The sequence below is a fragment of the Eupeodes corollae genome, chromosome 2 (assembly GCF_945859685.1).
Source record: "Eupeodes corollae chromosome 2, idEupCoro1.1, whole genome shotgun sequence".
NCBI lineage: Eukaryota > Metazoa > Arthropoda > Insecta > Diptera > Syrphidae > Eupeodes > Eupeodes corollae.
In genome coordinates this window covers 14,499,894-14,512,834 of record NC_079148.1, presented here as the reverse complement: position 1 = coordinate 14,512,834, position 12,941 = coordinate 14,499,894, and the positions used below count along the sequence as shown (strand labels likewise).

The 12,941-nt window shown below is 33.4% G+C and overlaps 1 protein-coding gene across 1 annotated transcript in view; it reads left to right on the top strand.

Moving 5' to 3' along the window:
- The first annotated feature begins 2,012 nt into the window (after positions 1-2,012).
- The window catches only part of LOC129944361 (protein vav), a 166,506-nt gene continuing 155,577 nt past the window's right edge, over positions 2,013-12,941 (top strand). Inside the window, exon 1 of the mRNA XM_056053737.1 lies at positions 2,013-3,244. Within this exon, the coding sequence (XP_055909712.1) occupies positions 3,029-3,244 (216 nt within the window). The 5' untranslated portion in view covers positions 2,013-3,028. The remainder of the gene's footprint in view (positions 3,245-12,941) is intronic.

Below are 12,941 nucleotides of genomic sequence, written 5' to 3'. Positions count from 1 at the left end.
CTGTTGAAGCCTATTTTTAATTGAAAATATTGCGGTAGAAGTTACATTGCCACTTTTTACAACAAACTTTTTACCGTTAAGCAGATCATAAAGTATATATGTACAACAATGGCTTGCTTATGCCAAGTCTGCTCAGTTTTAGGTAAGGACCCTCTAACTATACGGTGTTAAAGGACTTTTCCAAATCAACCAGAACAGCAGAAACGAGTTTAGACGCTGCATGAATTGTGTCATGGCCCGCCTTGAACCCAAACTGTTTATCTGGAATTATTTTGTTGTCCGCAGCTCACTTAGTCAGAGCCCCATTAATGATTTTTTCGAAAACTTTGCTGATACTCAGAAGAAGACTTATCGACCGAAGATTTGACGGGTTGTAGTTGTCCTTTCCCTTTTTCAGGAGAGGATGAACCACAGCGGTCCTCCAATGCACTGGATTAAATACATTATTCATTACATACATTATTCAGGGCATTATTGAAGAGTGGTGTAAATGTCAATTGCTTCCATCGGTAAATGTCTTAGGACAACGTTGGATATACCATCGACAACCTCCGTCACTAACAAGGGACTTGGTCCCGTCAGCTAGTCAATCTGGAACTGTCATATTATTGACAAAGGCAAATATATAAAACAAGAAACATTTTTGATTTGATAGCTTTAACTTATCTTTTGTGTTTTAAAATTCAATAAAATCAAATTTAAAACACAATTTCAATGATTTATATTTGTATTTAAATATTGAAGGATTTATTTCATTTTGAATTCGTGTTACTTTACCAACAGCTGATTGTGATCATTCTCCACTAACTTTGTAGTCGAAAATTTTAAACTACGTCGGAGGGGAAAATTCAACTACTTTTGTTGTTAAACTTTACCAAGCAGCTGATTGTGATCATTCTCCACTAACTTTGTAGTCGAAAATTTTAAACTACGTCGGAGGGGAAAATTCAACTACTTTTGTTGTTAAATTTGGCCAATCAGAATGCCATCACTACGTAGACACTAGCTTTGTGAATGCGACCAATGACAGCCTTAACTGTTAGCTAAGTCAAAAATAAATCAATGGTAAATTAACTGAATTATAACTTGAAGTGTTTTAATAAGTTACAAAATCTGAAGAGTTGCGCCTTAAACGTAACATAAAACAAATTTACATAACACGCAAATAATAAATAAGGTTATAACAACACAAGACATTAATAAATGACGATTAATAAAGTTCAGCTTTTGGTTAAATGAAAGAATTAACCAGCTAATATCGTGACAAAAGTACACTTGACTTGAAAGTAATCGTAAATTTTCTTGATTAGCTTTTCGACTCAACTTTCCAATACTTTTCTTTGGCAGGTGGACAATAAGACAATACAAACTTAATAACCTTCAAGCTTAAATGTTGTCTGAGCCTGCCATTAACACAAATTGGATACAATTCAAAAAAGAATTTGTTTGGGAAAAATGATATACTAAAATTCATCTTCTTTTTGAAAAAATTGAATTATATATCGACATTCATAAGCTTTTATTATCAAGGAAGTTTGCTCTTCTTTTTGTTTCTGTCTTTATAGTACCGCTTTAAATTAACAAATGTTTAACTCAAATCTATTCTGTGACGTTTAGTTTGACTTTTAACAAACAGCTGATTCAATTGAATAATATTTTACCAGATGAATATGGTTAAATGGTTGTCTGTGTGTTAATCTATTATATTACACAATTTGTTGTAAACAAACAACGTTGCATACATAATTGTCCTATTAACTCATATTTCTTCAGAGATTTATAAATGTCATGCCAATTGATTTTTGTACTTTTTTTTATTTTGTCAAAATGTATAATTAGAGATATTTGTAGTTCTTTTAAAGTTATTTTTGTAGGATTATGAATCACCTAGCAGTCAATATCAAGTATGTCAATGTATATGATTTTAAAATCTTTTAATGTATATTTAAATAAATTTTATGAAATGTAATCTCGACTTTAGAAATAACAACCATTAAATTCAAAATTTCAAATCGAACACACCTCGATAACGATAAAAACGACCAACTAGTTATCGATAACCCACTACTCCTCAAACTCTATCACTCAATTCCTCTTCCATTTGACATTCGCCCAAAAAACACAAAAAGAACAAGAGAAAAAAAAACACCCCAATAAAAAAAAAGATATTTTTCTTCACATTCGTTCACTTGCTCGCTTCCCAAAACGAAGAGTTTCTTCAGTTTTGATAATAAAATCGCCTCGCTCGCCATCCTGGACGGCAGGATTCACGTCGGTTGTCGCGACTCCTGGGAAAGTAATCTTCAAAAAATACCTTCAACCAAAATAAAGAAAATACTCACAGTTCTTCTTATTCCCTTTGCTTCCATAGAAACAACACTTCGTGTTCCAGAAATCTTGTGCCTAATTAACAAGTGAATGAGAGAAATAAAAATGTATTAATCTTTGAACCAGAAAGCAAATTAAAAAAAAAAGATACAAATAACCATCGCCCATCGCTCTCCAGTTTTATTCGGTTTTTGATTTCGTTTTATTTTTTGATTTTTGTTTCTTCGTGGAAAATTCTTCCTATCCCTGTCCCTGGCTCCCTGATTTCCTGGGTTTATAGTTCTTATAACAAATAAAAAAAAGAAATATTCCATATTTTGTATTGAATTAATTCGTTTTCGTTTACGAAGGCGCGCGTAAGAAAGTGAAAACGCTTCTTCTTCATTACGAAATCCGAAAGTAAAGTAAAAAAAAACGTAAAAAATTCCAAAAGAACGCGAAAGTCGACGACGGATGAAGTGAAGTGAAGTTTTTCCCATCGGAAATCGTTGTCGTTGCTGAATTGAATGTGGATTCTGTTCCACCGCCACCACCAAACAACATACAGGTGGTGTGTGCTGCTGCTTCTTCTTTGAGTGCATCAAATTTTCGTTCCTTCATTCCCTGTCGTTGGTGTTTTTATCGTTATCGTTGTCCCTAACCCTTTTTCGAAGTCAACTGTCTTTTTAATTTTGGTGTTGTTGTTATTTAAAACGACATCATGGCAATGGCCAATGATTTATGGCGCGAGTGTGTCGCCTGGTTAACTCGCTGCAAGATTCTTCCAGTCGATCACAAAGCCAATTGGCCAGTATCTGAAATCCGAGTGCTCGCTTTGACCCTTCGCGATGGTGTTCTCTTGTGTAACCTCATCCTGTTCTTGGATCCCACTTGCATGGATAAAGGCGACTTTAATCGCAAACCACAAATGGCTCAGGTAAGTTTAAGAATACAAGAGGTGATGATGATGACAATTTTTACATTGACTTCTGGCAAGAATGGCAATCAAAAAAACGCATGAACGGACGTCTTCGTATTCGTATTTATCGCTCTGTTGTTTCTCGGTCTGCCTATTCTCAGTCTCTCAGTTAGCCAATTCTGTGACTAGGTATATCTCTGTTTATGTCACTTCCTTCCGGTTTAACAAAAACTATATATGTACCTACCTACTTGCCATTGCCATTCACAAGTTTGCATACTTATGAATGATGACGACGACGACTACGACTACGATGGCGATTAACTGGCGCTAGCTTGTTTCAATTTATGTATCTATTTTCTTCCACATATATTCACTTGATACCCGTTATCACTGGGAGCAGTTAACCCGCTCTAATGGGAATGTAATTAATTCTGTCCAGGGGTAAACTCTTTTCTGTTCTGACGATTGACTGTACAGTGTACACGTAGTTCGTTGGAACAATAAATTAGGAATGCCCCAGTTTTAAGTTTTTGCAGTGTGGGGCTTTTCTTTATCAAGGACACATACTCGACCCACATCAGAGAGCGCTCATAAGAGTGTGCTAAGTGTTTGTAGCACTGCGCTAGCTAGCTGCCTGGCTATGGTGGCTAGAGCTGGAGCACGAGAGACTCGGGGGTTTGTGTTTTTTTTGTGCGTGTTATTGTTGTTCTGCTTTTGTTGGTTGAAAATTGTTTACAATATCACTAAAATTTTAGTACCTAGTTGAAATTGAAATGAAAAGAACAAAACGATTATTTGTTCAGCTTTGAGAAGAGAGATATAATTCATATCACGGACATTTCAATGCTTAAGAAAAAAACATAAATAATGAAGAGGGTGGGGTGCAGTTTGGATTTTCTGGTCGGTTGCGGCAGGCTGGTAAAGTTCGAATATACATTTACGAGATAGGTTAACTACGACGTGATGGTTCAATCCCTGCCTGTGCCACCTTAATATTTTGTTTTATGGGTATAACTTGTTGTAAAGAATCGAAGAAATCCTCCAAAAGTAATTCTTGTAATGAAAATGTGCTTCTCAAATTAGCGTTCAGATTCGGTCCTTCCATTGCTGACATAACACGTACGCGAGAATTTATGAGAATTGTAAGTCATTTTTCTCTGGTTCTCTACGAGTTGTATCGCTACAGAAGTGGTTAGAAGATACACCATAGGTATCCAGAAATTGTTCGTACATTCTTTTTTCAATTTTGGTATTGTTTATTATATGAGGATTAAAAACAAAATAAATTACATAGTTCAAACTTTGTGAAGAAAAAAAATACAACAAATCAAAGGTCAAAAAATTGCACGTACAGTGATAAAAAACTTAATTATGTAAATATATGTAAGTTTTAGTAGCGAGTGTGATAACCTTTCGCTTTTATAACATCCTGAAGGCGATTCTTTATAGAGAGAACTAGCTTTGAAGTGACTCCTGTCGAAATTTTGTTCCATTCTTCCAACATAATGGCTTTTTTTTAGCTGGTTTTTATTACTTATTTTTTATTCTCGGATCTTTCTTCCTAAATAATCCCAAAGATGCTTAATGGGATTAAGGCCTGGGGATTGGGGAGGATGAGGCAATTGCGATTTAACATTATAGAGAAGCCACTCCTTTACTATCATTGATGAATGTTTCGGATCATTGTCTTGCACAAGTAAAAAGTCGTCTTAAATATTTGTTTTTATCCTTTGTTGTTTGTATAAAAACTAAATTTCCCACACCATTGGACCCCATAGCTCCCCAGACCATGACATTTCCGCCTCCATGTTTCACCGTTGATTGCAAATTCTTCACATCGAAGGCTGTGTTTGGTTTCCTCCACACAAATCTGCGAATGTCCGATCCAAAGGCGCAAGTTTAATGTCTTTGGATCTCGTCAAGGAATAACACATTCTTCCAAAATCATCTGGTTTTGAAACGTATGCATTCCCTTAGTTCAAGCGTTTTGAAACGTTTGCTTTCGAAATATAGGTTTTTTTTTTGCACCGTGTAGCCATTATATCCCTTTGAATGCAGAAAGTTCTGCACTGTTTGAGGGTTAAGCGATATTACATCATTTGCTTCAAAATGTCAGCAGCTTTTTTAGGAGCACTTAACTTGGGATCAGCCTTTACTATTCTTTCAATTTTTCGTTCCAGATGAGCGTCTAGTATTTTTGTTCGACCTCTTCCTGGGGCCACTTCAATGCTTTTATTTTTGAAATAATTTTTAATACACATTAAACTGTATCATTATTAAAGTACACAATTTACATTTCAAAAAGAACTGTTATTTACATTTCGTTAGAGAAAAGAGAAGTGAACAAACATTTGTTTGATGTACGAGCAATTTTTTGACATTTCTGGCAGAATTCTATTAACAGTAAAAAAAAACACGAGGCAAAGCTCGAACACTTTGCTGCAGTTTTTTGCATTTCCTATTATACATTAAAATTTTATCAAATAAAGTCAATAAGATCAGATTTGTGGTAGGAAGTTCATAGTGCACGGGAAAACCATTTATTTTCAATTGCTGTACGTGCAATTTTTTGATGTAGTGTATTATCATTTTTACTTTTTCGGTGGGCTTACATTATAAATCGATGAATCAAGGTTCATGTCCTGCTGAATTTTATAAGGCTTCAATTGTATATTGGCAGAAGTTTTGGGATTTTCAAGGAAAACTCAAGGATAATTTTATTACCAAAAAAAAAAACGAACAAATATTTTGCCTTAGAATTCGCTTCTCAATTTGATCCAAAAATCGATGAAAACAAATTATAAAATTCCGTCTCTTAACTTAAGATTTTAATTTGTTTTTAGTTTTCGATTTGGTAGCACAAAAGTTTTGTATTTAATACACAGCCATGGCCAAAAAGTATAAAGAAAACGTATTTTCTTTTCTAATTACTTTATAAGCACGTAGTGTCCTAATAAATCGTAAATTTAAATATTTATTTATTTTACTTAATACAAGGTACTTTATAAAATAAAATAAAATTTAATAAATAAAATAATTTAAATATAATATTAAAAATATATATATGGATATACAGTGGCGCACAGCTAAATTGATACAGTGCTAGATTTATAATTTAAGTTCCTATAACATCGAGTCCTTTCCGCCGATTTATTGTAAGAGAAAAAATAAATTTTATCGTAAACGACAAATCAAAAGCTTACTGCTGGTTCTTGATACAACTTGTACCCATAGTCAGCATTGGAAATTATTAATTTTGTTTAAGTTAAGACATGTCAATAGCCTTCAAGGCTTTATGTGTTATTAGCAAATTTTAATAATTAAGTTGTTTTTTTTTTTAATTGAAAATGTTGCTTACGATAAAATGGCGGGAAGGGCTTGACATGTAAACAAGATCTTTTTGACTTGAAATGAACAAGCTTTTTTGTTCTTTCCGGTGTAATTTTCTGCCATTCTTTTAGAAGGGCCTTTTTCAGATCATTTTTGTTAGAAATGTTATGTCTTCGTATATTAATATCCAACAAGCCCACAAAGCCCCACATGCTTCACTGTAGCTAGCAGGTTCTCCGTTTTGAGTTCCATATTTGGCTTTCATCAGACGTAGGACATCCCGTCGGACTCAAAAATGTTGAATTTAGATTCGTCTGCAAAAATCACACTGTCCCAAAAGCCGTAGTTCTTCAAAATATGCTCCTTAGCAAAGGCAAGGCGGTTTTCTTTTCTTACTGATCAGAGGCTTTTTACGAGCGACTCGTCCATTGAAATCATGTTTGTGAAGTACACGAAGAATGGTTTCAAGACATGCGTTTCTTCCCTTGCCTTTAATACGGTTTTCATGAATAAATCTCTTTATTATATGCTGCACTGTTGAGGAACTCAAACTTACACATTTTGCAGTTTGCCGAATAGATTGTCAATTTTTATGGTGGTGAATTACCAATTCGCGAACTTCAATTTTTGTGTGACCGACCGACGACCCGTTTGGAATAAAGACTTGTTTTAGTATTTTGGCTTAAAAAATTACACTATTAATTATGAAAAATTGATCGCGAACTAACTTAGTGACAGGAAATAAAAATAAATAACAGCCTATTGCGTGAAGATTTAGAACGAAGATCCACTAAGTTAGCTGTATCAAATAAGCTGTGCGGTATTTTTTTGATCAAAATTGCGTTTTTCTTAGTAGGAAGAATATGAATGTGAATTTGGGAATTCTAAAATTACAATCTGAACATTAGTCTACAAAGCTACATTTAAATTTCGGTAACAAATTTTACCTTAAGAGATATATTATTTTTATTTTGGAAATTAACACTGCATCAAAAAATCTGTGAGCAACTGTATGTACAAAAATAATAAGTAATAATAACTTATAGTGTTGGACAAAGAATTAGAACGCAAGACTTCAAAAATATGTAACAAAAGATATTATGCTTTTTTTACTTTGTGGAAACTTCATTTATTTACATAATTAAATTCATTAACAAAAAATTATTTTCTAATAAAATTATTTATAAATTCACAGCGATAAAACTAATTTTTTTTTTCAAAAATAGGAGATGATGTTTTATTAGGAGTGGCCACAGAATTAGCACAAGATTTAGGTTGTCAATTTTTAAAACGTAAAAAGAACGGAAGATAAATTTGTTCCTTAATATTTTGTTGGGAAACCTTTCTGCCTTATTACACATTGCAACCGGCGATGAATACTCTCCACGAACCGCTGGCATCTCTGAATGGGAATGCTGTTCCAGGCTTCTTTGATTGTTTCCCAAAGATCTGCCAATTTTTTTGTTTTATTTTTTTTGCACATTCTGATTTTTCACATCGTTCCATATATTCTCTATGGGATTCAGATCAGGACTCTGCGCTGGCCAAGGAAGAACATTTATTTGCTGATCACTAATCCATTGTTTCACTAGTCGGGAAGTATGCCTAGGATCGTTATCATGCATAAACTTGCACGTTAATGGAATATTATCATCAGCAAACGGCTCCATGTGGTTCTCAAGTATGCTCTTATACAAATGTTGATCCATTCTCTGGTCTATTTTTACAATGGGTCCCACACCGAACCATGAAAATGATGTCCATACCATAATTTAACCACCACCGTGCTTAACAGTTTTTACTGTGTGCCTCGTATTGAGTTCTTGCTTTGGTGGTCGCTAAACATGACGCTTTCCGTCTTATCCGAGTCTATTGAATTTTGACTCGTCACTCCATAAGACAATTTTCCAAAATGAAAAAGGTTTGGTTTCATAGCTTCGAGCAAACTCAAGAAGGAAACAGATCTAAATTTACGAAGATTTATGTTAAAAAAAAGTAAAAGTCGTCTGATTGTGACCGATCATCCTCATAGGAGAGAGAAACGTGGAGATCTATCCAAAAAGCGAATCGCAGTAATCTTCGCTGGACGGTTTCTTTTCTGAGTCAAGGTATGGTTTGATGAAAAGACCATAAAGTTGCCTTAATTGGAAGACTATTTTTTGGCAGGTGCCAATCACTACTATAAACTTGTTGATGTTATGTCGCCTGAACTAGCTCCATGCAAGTTTCTACTCTTGTTCAATACTCATTTTATGTCAACATATATACATATTTGTTTTTATTTTTAATTTGTTCTAAGTTTAATTTAAATAAATAAGCGATTTATTATTTATTTTGCATAGAAAAGTAGTAAAACTTCGTAACTTATTAATTTATGTGCATAGAGGTTTTCCTTTCGTATCACAGATTATACTTTTACCATGTGAGGCATGAAATTTATATTTCTTAAGGTTTTTTAAACATTTTTAAAATTCCGAGCTTTAAGGGAATCTCTATGCCTTGGATTATAAAAAATACAATCCGATACTTAGACTATAGTCAAAGGCCAGTTTTCAAATTTCGTTTGGTTAGCAACTCACAAAGTGATCGTTTATGCCAAAATTAAGCTCTTTATCATCAAGAGTTCCTTTGCCAACATTCGGAAATCTTAATTTTAGTTTAATTAAATTAATTAAAATTTCCCAATGAAATTTTGATTCAATAATTAAGTATTTTTTACAAATTATTCCATCCATCACAAAAGTTGGACGGTCATTCAATAAGATTATGCTGTGATCTCCAACTTTAAGCGTTGTTTTGCATGAGCTCGGATTAAAAAAAAAACTTTAAAGGTTATTCCTTCTTGCCTTAAATGAAATAGTTTTTTTTTGCTAAATGTATCCGCTCTCGAGAACGTCTGTTTGTGTTAAAGTTAGCGTCCTGCAGGAACGTTAATAAATCAGTTTAAGATTTTCATATTAAAGTTAGACTGTAGCTAAAAGTCATTAAAGGAACTTCTGGTTTCTTCGGATTTGTTTTTATTTGTATGACTTGTTAAATGACTTCAAGATGGGCAGTGTCCTACAGTGATTCTTTTTCATGAGCTGTTAGCTCCACTTAAGTAAATCGTTAAACTCAAAAGCAAGAAATGGTCGTTTTATATTGGCCATAACTTTTTCTTTCTGACCTTAAAAGCTAGGAAGATAAGTTCATGGAGTAGTATTTTATGTTTATCCTCTTTTTTATAACAATGAACTTTTTTTATAGATTTAAATTAGTTATTTTATAATAAGAAAATGAAAATCCAATAGATTATCCTATAATCTTTCGCTAGCCTTCAAATGACGAGGTCATTTTTCGTTGGTTGTTTTTTTTTTGTTCTTCAAACATTTCGCTGGGTAAATATTACTTACAAACAAATTTAAATGTTGTTACTTTCGGAAACCAGGAGGTTGGTTTTCCCTCTTTTATAGAAATTAAATTGCTCTTTGTGGCTGAAGGTTGAGATATGATGCATGAAAATTACATAGGATTATAAGTAAGGTACATATGTAAGTAAAAACCCAAACAAAATTGAATTAAATTAAAAATAAAATCAATGGAACCACAAATAAAAAAATACATTAATTCAAAGAAAACGCATGGGACAAAGTTGGAATGTTAACAAAAAAAAATACTCGCAGTAATAAATAAAAGTAATCAATTTTCCGCTCTTTGAACAAACATTAATTTGTATGTCATATGTATGTAGATATCGAAATTCCAATTTTTATTTGTTTTGATCTTTAATATCATTCATGTTAATAGGGTGAATTTAATATGTTTGAGAAAAATAAAGAACGATGTAATAGGACACATAGTTGTTAGCTCGTTTTTGAAAATATGTACATGTGACACAGGGGTGGATGTTTTTCTTAAAACTCAATATGAAGTCGAGGAACAATTACTTATGTGCTTTTCTATTGTTTGAAGCTTGCATATCAAAAAAAATTAATACGATTTGAGGACCAATGTATAACAATTAAACTACTTCATGTAGTGAAAAGTATGAAAATGGTTCCTTCAAAACTACCATAACCGAAAAAACTGTAGAAATAGGACCAGAACAATACCAGAAAAAGCATTATTCTCCAATCTTCTCGAATATTATCAGCTTCTTTAACATGTGTGAAACAGATTTGGACAATCGAGTAAAATTATAATAAAATGATTGCTCCTAAATAAAAGGCAATTGAAATGACGTATAGTTATTTGATTTTAACGTCTTGATAAGTATACAGGTATGAAAGTTGAAGAGTACTGAACAAGCTTAAGGAAGATTTCAAAATACAACAAACACAATAAAACTGAGAACTGAGAGATATCTTGTGGTCGTGGGAGCTTAATCCAAAAATGTTGCGTTTTTTCATTGTTAAATATGAAATTCATATTTCGATGATCGACCCTACACAACATTGGTCCTTTAAGTTAAAATGGAGATGGCAGTTGATTTTTCAAAAAATACTTCCTTGTACTCAAGATGGTACAAAGTATTCCAAAAGCCATTCTGACAATGTGATCATTATAACTAATACTTAGGTTATTTGCCTTCTTCAAGTATACAATTCTTGAATCTCCTAGAGAAATATCGGGAAATTGTTATAAATGAAATGTCTTTCTGGAGATAACGAGGCATTTGCTTTTTAGTGGTCTTAAGGTAAGGCCACATTTTGTGTACCAATTTTAAATAGGAAAAGATATTCCTTCATCCTGGAAACACAATCATCAACCAATTCAACATGGTAGCTCTTCACTAATTGAAGGTAATCAGGGAATAGTCACGACGACAATGGCGCAAAAGTTTTGGTATTTCGTTTTCATAGACTGAAAAAAATAGTAAGTAAATAGAAGTAAAATAGTAACTTTTAAAGTACAAAAAAATTAGAGTTGTAAAATTTATATTTGTATTATACCAAATGTCAAAATCCAAAATTTCCATTTATAAAGAAAAACTTTCAAGATTATTATTGGAGTTAAAAGAAAATTAGAGTTAAAGAATTCATTACAATTTAAAATAAAAATGTTCGAAAGTTTAATCTGATTGACTTACTTACTTAAGATGGCTCTACAGTCCTCTGTGAATAAGGGTGTCACTCAACAAACTGCATTTAGTGCGGTCTCTAACTAGATATCTCCTAATTGCACACTTAATGGTGGGTAAGGTGACTTTACAATTGTGCGTCAGCTCATTTGGGACCTTTCTCTATTGCGCTGTAATGTGGGCGTGGATACAAAAACTTTCGGGAGGGTGCTCTACCTGACTCAGCCATCTCAGCCCTTGGACTTTTATCCTTCTGGCTAAATCTACGTCGCTGTGCAGCCCATACATTTCTTCATTCCATCTTCTTTATCACTGACTTTCTATGTATACGGGACCATAGATCTCCGAAGAACTTATCTCTCGAAACGAACCAAGCTGCTGTTATTCGCTTTTACCATAGTCCATCATGATGATGAGTGTCTTATATAGCTGCACTTTTGTTGCTCGAGTAAGAGCTCAAAGAAACAGCAGTTAGTAAGAGTAATTCATTGTTGGATCTCAGCGTCGGCGTTGAAGGTCCTCTTTTGATAACCGCATGATCTATGTTTTTGCTGTAATTTACTGCTGAATTCTTAAGATTATGTCAATGTCTTTATCATATGCGAGTAATTGGACATACTTCTGAAAAGCAGTGCCTCTTATGTTGACGTGGAAGCTCACCATTATTCTTTCTAGGACGATGTTAAAGAAATTGAATAACAGCTCATCACCTTGTCTAAAGCCTAGACAAAACTCTATACAGTTCGTCACTCAAGAGTCAGGTTTTTTTTCAGGAACTGTCGCAATGTAAAATTTGATGTGTAATCGATTGTATGTTTTCTTGGTCTGAAGTTCCATTCATCGGGCATGTTTTCTTCTAACCATATTCTACAAATAAGTTGGTGCATGCTCCTAACCAAATTGTCTGCATCTATTTCTGAATCTCTCAACATCTTCGAGCGCATGCTTCTCATACTCTCTGTTTTTCCTTCTAAGAGCGTCTTAAAGTGTTAAAATTACCAAGCGTTTCCGACCATCTAATCTATCAAAGAACTTTAATTATCACAAAACTGTCTATTTGATGACGATGAAGAACCGGAAGCACAAAACTAATTAGCCCACATCGTACTTTAGTAGGAAAGACACCATAAATCCATATTCACTGTAAGGGTATGTAATTGATCAAACTGTGAATTTTCTCTAACATAAATGGCAACGCCACCTGTGTGTCTCAATTAACTGCTACATCTGATCACATTAGTTTAGAATATTAATTTTATTATATAAAATATTTTCAGTTAAACAGGTATCGCTCAGCAGCATTATATTAAACTTCAAATGGTT